General features: G+C 39.9%; 1 protein-coding gene across 4 annotated transcripts in view; it reads right to left on the bottom strand.

Moving 5' to 3' along the window:
• Positions 1-401: 401 nt before the first annotated feature.
• The window catches only part of ZNF536 (zinc finger protein 536), a 366,566-nt gene continuing 359,876 nt past the window's right edge, over positions 402-7,091 (bottom strand). For 3 of the 4 annotated variants that reach the window (XM_014942470.1, XM_014942472.1, XM_014942471.1), the window contains exon 9: positions 402-2,848. In XM_014942470.1, coding sequence (XP_014797956.1) covers positions 2,613-2,848 — 236 coding nt within the window. In that variant the 3' untranslated portion in view covers positions 402-2,612. The remainder of the gene's footprint in view (positions 2,849-7,091) is intronic. The other variant, XM_014942473.1, reaches the window with a different exon arrangement.

The raw sequence follows: 7,091 nt of genomic DNA on the forward strand, positions 1-7,091 counted from the left end.
CTACTCTATTGATCTCAGATTTCCTCCAAGATAGAAATTTTTCTTTGTGTAGGAATGTAGACAGTATTATGACCAGTATCACAGACTACAGAAGTTACAGAGAAAAAACTTGACATGTTTAGATATGAGAAGCATGATGATATTCAGAAACTGACAATGCATCACTGCTGCTGTCACTTGTTTGTATTACAAGTTACAAATGTTCTGGAAAAAAGGGCTATGTCAGAGGGGAGGATAGGGACAGTAGCACCCGACCAAATGGAATCAACACACACATCACAAGGAGCGGGAGATGTTTCCAGTGTCACAAACAGAATTATTGCCTGTCGTATCTGAAAATGCTCAGAAGACACAAAAGAATACTGAAAGAGCTCAAAAAGTGCAAGAAATGGAATGTGGGGGGTGGTTTCAGGGGGTTTTTTTCTCTCTTTTTTTTTTTTTTTTTTTTTTGCTAAGATACTGAAGGCGGCGCAAACACACAAAAGCAAGCGACTGACACAGTCACCAAACACAGTAGTGCAGTTAAAATCCTAAAGCTTACTACAGTCAGAAAGTTTCAATAACATTTCAATCCTTTATCTAGGATCATAGAAACAGTTGCATTAAGTTTATCAACTCGATTTAAGTAAGGCAGTGAGAACTATACTAGAAAAACAAGAAAAGCAGCTTGCTCTGTGCCAGATGGGTCCAAGTTACACAGTGACCTCATTTAAACTGAAACTTCAGTTGGATGACATCCTTTCCGACAGCATATGCAAACCGTATTCCTTATTAGCCTGAGATTTTTTTTTTCCAGTCTCAGGGTAGCGCTAAGAATTTTATTTACATTGATTGCAGTTTAGTATTTTTTGTAAACTGCTTTAGGCAGAGCTGAAGTTTTAAGGCCCTGGGGTTTTACTCTGTGCTCCCAGCCTGCAAAGAAATATTGACTTTTTTTAACTTTTTTTTTTTTTTTTTTACTTTTTTTTTTTTTAAAGTCTGGATGATTTTGTTTTAGAAGAAGTTAATACTTCTCTACCATCACAATAAACAGCACCAATTTTGCTTCTATCAAAGGAAGTACATTAGAAGGCTAAAATTTTATGCCGTTCAGAGAATTTCAGAATAAACCTTTAGTTATATTTCTTATGTTTTTTTTAAGTATGTGGTTCATTATACTCTCTCAAAAGCTTCCTATGTGGCAAAGACCTTACTAAATTTGGAGCATCCAATCAGTAAAAAAGCTAAAATCTGCAAAAATATAGAACACATTTGTTTTACAAAACCAAAGAAATATCAGCTAAAACACTTTCCTTCATTAGAGACAAAGAGCAGGAAGTTTGCATTCATATTTTAGGCCAAGCTACTTTATAAGAGCTTGCTCCAGAAGAAACTTCTGCACTATGTCTGTAACACTTACAAAAACTAACACATGAAAATTAACCATGACTGGGGAATCCTTCATTCAAGTGTAAAAAAAAAAAAAAAAGGAACTTAAAGGAAGCTTGAAAAAAAAAAAAAAACAAGAAAAGAAGAAAAAAAAATTACCAATGTTCTATGTAATAAAATTCTGTTTCTCACCAGCACCTTCTATACATAAGGCTGACTAGTTTCACTAAACAATATCTCTATATATGTACTTCTACTTTTATAGCAACTTCTTCATCAACAAGGAAAAACAAAGGAATAAAAGCATTTCCCTCAATACTGCAAGATGATTACAAAAAATGGAATTACGTTTCAAATCTGCAATCGCACATCGGGCTGCAGATTTTTTTTCTAACCATTGATTCATTTGGCTGTGTATTTTAAAAAAGAAAAAAAAAAAAAGAAAAGGAAAATGTAATATCACAATACTTTTCAGTACAGGTCATTACTGACCATAGCTTATGGGCCGTCTAAGGTTTCTCCTATACTGCAGTTGCAACACCACTTGAATTGATTTTCTCTGCAATGACAGCTCCAGTCAGACTGGCACCATGGCAGTCTACCAACACATCTCATTACTATGCTAGGCAAATGACAGCAGCTGGTGTCATATTATAAAGGTGTTTTCAACAATGAAAACACAGCCCCTCAATCTTCAAGGCAACACTAAATCGTTTAGACGGTATCATTTTTCCGTTAAGAGCATTATTTTTGGACAAAGACCACTTTAAAGTTTGAAAATGCCCTGCTTTTTAAATAACTAACGACCTCCTAACATTTTTTAAATCACTTTATTATCCCACCTACATTGTTTGGAAGTACTTGTTGCCAGGTAACAGTTTAGCAGCCATTTTCAAGGGCTGGAAATTTATTTTGCGTGTGTAATATATAATATATATTTAAACACACACACACACGTATGGAATGTGTGTATTTTCTCTGTGTGTGTGTGTGTGTATGTAGATATATATATCCGATATGTGCATGACTGAATATGTCTCTGTGTGTGTAAATATATATATAGGCACACGTGTGAGTCCGTGTGCGTACACATATATTGGAACGTGTTCAGCATCCTGTACACTTCTGGGAATTTGCACGCCGTTCCTTCCTTCGGAAGGCGTTCAGCCAACCCTCACCCACACGCGTGTCTACGGCCGGTGTGAAAGGCTCCTGCAGCATGGAGATGGATCCACGGGGCTGCATCACTCCTGGGCCTTGCTGCCCTCCTCCGTTAGCTCTGCCGAGCTCCCCGCTTTGACAGCTCCAGGTTCCTCCAAATTCCCAGAAGCTTCGGAGTCAACTCTGGAGCGCTTGAACCTGCGGTCGGGATACTGGCTGTTGTCAAAAGGCATGCGATGGACACAGAGAACATGGGTCTTCAGATTTCCCTTCTGAGAGGCACTGTAGGGGCAGTATCTGCACTGGAAAGGCCGGTGACCTGCGTGACAGACGAGAGCCTGGTTAGTTTTTTCCTTTTGTGTAGGTGGTGCCTACACAAACCCGCCCGTCGCACGGACGGACAGAACCCAACGCCCCGGAGCTCCCCCTCAGCAGAGTTCCCTCCTGCTGAATGGAGGACACCACCGCCTGTCTCCAGCGAGAATAAGAAATCTGTGTTATTCACATAACGCTTAGTTAAGGAAACTGTGTTTTAAATATTCTCATCTTTTGGATTTCCCGGAGAAGTGCAGCTATTTCATCTCCGTCCTCAGCCGTGGCTATAAATCCGTCAGCCTGTGATCCAAACTAAACTCTTGTAAATACACTGAGATCGTGTCCGAGACTGCCTTCTTTTACATTTGTTAATTATCTTTTTTATTGAAGTGCAACTCAGGGATGACAATGTGCAGACCCTTAGTCTAATAAACACACTTTGTCTTTGGGTGGGTTTCTGAGTAAAGAATTGTATGTTTTATTTTAATCACACAGATTACTTTTTAATGGAAAGAAATAATGGATTGAGATAACCAAGGCCTCAAACCTGCAAACATTTACTCCAGTGAGATTACTCCTGTGAGTAAAGATACGCAAGCACATAAGCGTTTGCTGGACCAGGGCCCGAGGTTATCACCAGCTTTAAAATAAAATGTCCAGGCTAGATTAGAAAAGGAATGTTAATGCACAAAATCTGATAGATGCACTTCTTGTGGGTGAAACAGCAACCGACTGCAAAACAAAGGCATGAATGAAAGATATCACTTCTTAGAAAGGCTATCAATATACTCTCCCATATTTTTCAGATTATTGTGACTTTGAATCTCCATGCTGTATCTGGTTTTGGAGGTTATGTTTCAGCAATCACATTTCAACCTATGCTGGGAAGTTGTTGATGTGTTTTACTGGAACTTTATGAGCTTTGTCTCTCAAATTAACTTAAACCAGGACCATCTGAGGTCAAATGCGCTTAGCTTGCTTTAATTTGCTCAAATAAATGAATAAATAAATGTGCCAGACCATCTACATAAAGCCAGGATAAGTGAAAAACAATACCCTATCTCCACATTTGAAGAGCACATTTTCCTTTGCTGTCGTGGTACTACTGAGGAGGCATAAAACAGATGCTGGTGTAGCAGAGGAGGAGGACTGTGCTTCCCGTTATGTGGGAAGGGACTGGGACCATCTCACCTCGGTTTTAGGTGGGAATTTGACAGATATGCCAATAGACAACTTGTGGTGCACTGGTCTGATGTTACCTGTACTGGAGTGGGAATGCCACCATGGTCTTCCCAGCTGAGATGAGAGCCTGGAAAACTGCTGCTTTTAACCTCACGCTGCTGCTGGCCCATCAGCATGAGCACCTCTAACAGAGTAAATTCACCTGAGCCACCGTCAGTGCTTTGGGGTGCTCAAATAACTGGCCATTTTTACTGTAACATCAAAACTACCACTGGAAGGCTGAGTCGCCCAAAACATACTGCTTGCTACCCAGAGGAAAGAAGTGTTAAGTCCAGTCCACAGGTACCTAAACCCTTTGCCCCAGGACTACAGGCATGTTTCCTTTCTCAAGGATAGAAAGCTCCCCTCCACCCTTCACTTTTCCAAGTTGAAGACTGCCAGAAGTGTGACCACCTCCCCAAGACCTCCAACATACATATTTATACATAAATCTTGGGGTGGAGTGTTGGTGGATCTTCTGCTTCTCTCCAGGGATAAAGACAGACATTTTCTTTAACAGCTTCATAAGGAAAAAGAAATTAAATCTGTAAGTTGCTAATCATTACAAAGTCAAATTTCAGTGGAAAATTTCATAGCAACAGCAATGGAAGAAACCTACATAGATAATGTTACAGAAATTGGATTGGGTTTTTATAGAAAAATTTCAGCTGGAAGATATGAGGAAATAGATTGAAGGTGTCCCTAGTGCCTCTTAGAGTCAGCCCTAAAATCAATGCAGAAACACAAATATGCTTGAAAATTTTTGAATAAAATAGTTTTGAAAACTGGAAACACTCTCAAAACTGGGTATGAAGACGGTCCAGAGAAAGTCTGGTTTTCTTTGTTTCAGAAGATCTAGAAATATTTGTGAACTGAGAAAAAAACCACCTAAGAAAACCATTACATCTCCCCTGTTGTTTGTCAGAGATGGATAAAATCACGAGTATTCACAGCAGGGTTCTGGACTCTTTCTTTCACTCTCCTTTTTCTCCCTCTTGGGTAAAATGCCTCTGGGCAGAGTTAAGGGGTCTATTGCATACTCTGCTCGGGGAGGTGCCAAAATACCTTGGTTGAAGAGGGAAAATGTTGAGTAAAGGGAAAGGAGATGTGCTCTGTGAAGCATTGAAGTGATTTTCCCCTTTCTCCAAAAGGTAAAGGCCTGCTACTACCACGTCCACTGAGATGAGAGACTATCTACACCAGCAGCACCAGCTCCCTTCCAGTATTTCAAGTGTTTCGCTTGACTGTCTGATGACTGGTTCCTTTGCAAAGAACAGAAGACACCCTGCTAAGTGGTACCAATGGTACAACTTGCCCTCCACCCTTATTTACTCTGTTTTCATTGATGCTATGGGAAAAGACAAAAGACATCCTGTTCATTTGGTCCTTCTTGTTACTACAATGGCCAGTGACTGGATGTACCATAGATGATAGTTGACCCTGTCAACTGCTGGCAGAGCAGCAGGGAGCACCGACACAGAGTGATGGGACTCCAGGAGCAAGCAGGCACATCAGCCCCCTCCTCACCCCCTCAAACATCCCGTAGTGTGGAAATACACTGGGCAGTTGTAGCTGGAATTGGTACCACTAGCCAACAGTGTGAGATCTCACCACGCAGCTCATAATGCTTTGCCCACAAGTTGCTATTGTTAAATGGCCATCCTACTGCACTCCTTCAAAGACGTTCTAAACAAGGAATCCACGAAGCATGGATGGAGCTAACAACTTCACGTGTGCCAGAATAGAAGCAAACTCCTTCTGCCCACCACCGAACCAAGTTCAAACCCATGCAATCCCATACGGAGAATGTAATTTATTAATTCAATGCGCTTTAATAAATCAGACAATATAAAGTGCACCTACAAGGATTCAGTTCTGCATCGCCTCCCCCACGACTTACTTTTTCAGGCCATCAAAATTTCACATCACTGCCTTGTGAAAAGTAAGTACACAATAAGTTAATTTGTATTGTCACTGTGCAGTACAACTGTGGTAAAGAGCACATTCATTTTTAATCTGGTATGAATAATATATAAATATGTATACAGACTGAGGGTCATAGGAAAGCAAGTGGTACATTGTTTACAGCAGAAGTAGTACAAAAACTAGAGATTATTCTCACTTGCAAAGATAACAATATCTGCAATTTGCTTGTAACTAAGGGGTGAAGGAAAATGCCCATTTCTCTTAGGTATCCCATCCATTAATTTTAGCTCAAAAACTTGTTGTGGGCAGCAGGCTCTTAAAATAACCCTTCCCAGATAAGTTGGCAATAAATTTATAACGTTTTATCTAGCAGTGGTTGGTAGGTTCCTTCTTAGCAAGCTATAGTTCATATATATTTTACCTACTATATATCTTCCAATAAAATTATATGAAAGCCCTTAAAAAAAAGAAAAAAAGAAATCTTCCTGATAGTTCAGGAGATAATGTGTAATGCATTGCATTTGTAGTAAGGAGAATTAGACTAAAGGTGGGCCAACAAGGGGGACAAACTATAGATCAAAAAGCAAGGATAGAAGACAATGTACTGTTTACAGCTGAAACAATCCTATTGGGGGTGAACATTCTGTGAAGTCCGTGACTGAGCATGTGAAGAGACTTGGTAATCCTCTAGACTGAAGATAAGATTCAAAAGAAATGGAGCAGCAGAAAATAATAATAAACATAGATAAAATGGTAACAGTGGTAACTGGACTTAAAGAACATTTTTAGAAGGTGCAGATTTTCCCTGGAAGGGTCATTAACTCCAGCACCTGCTGGAACCAGTCCTCAAAAAGTGACCTAAATGTTCCAGAATCAGCCCCATCAATGCCAACAGTGCTGAGATGACCTAGGATCATCACCACCTCTAGATGTGACTGTACCCTGCAGAGAACAAGGAGCGTGGATGAGAATTACTTTGGCCAGGATGGAGAACTTTTCCGTGGGATCAATATTTAGAAACGTCTGAAACTAGTCCACCTTTTTAAAAATATATGCTGCTTCATTAATTTAGGCTTTGAGAAAAAAAAAAAAAAAAAAAA

The sequence above is a fragment of the Calidris pugnax genome, unplaced genomic scaffold (assembly GCF_001431845.1).
Source record: "Calidris pugnax isolate Ruff unplaced genomic scaffold, ASM143184v1 scaffold28, whole genome shotgun sequence".
Classification (NCBI taxonomy): domain Eukaryota; kingdom Metazoa; phylum Chordata; class Aves; order Charadriiformes; family Scolopacidae; genus Calidris; species Calidris pugnax.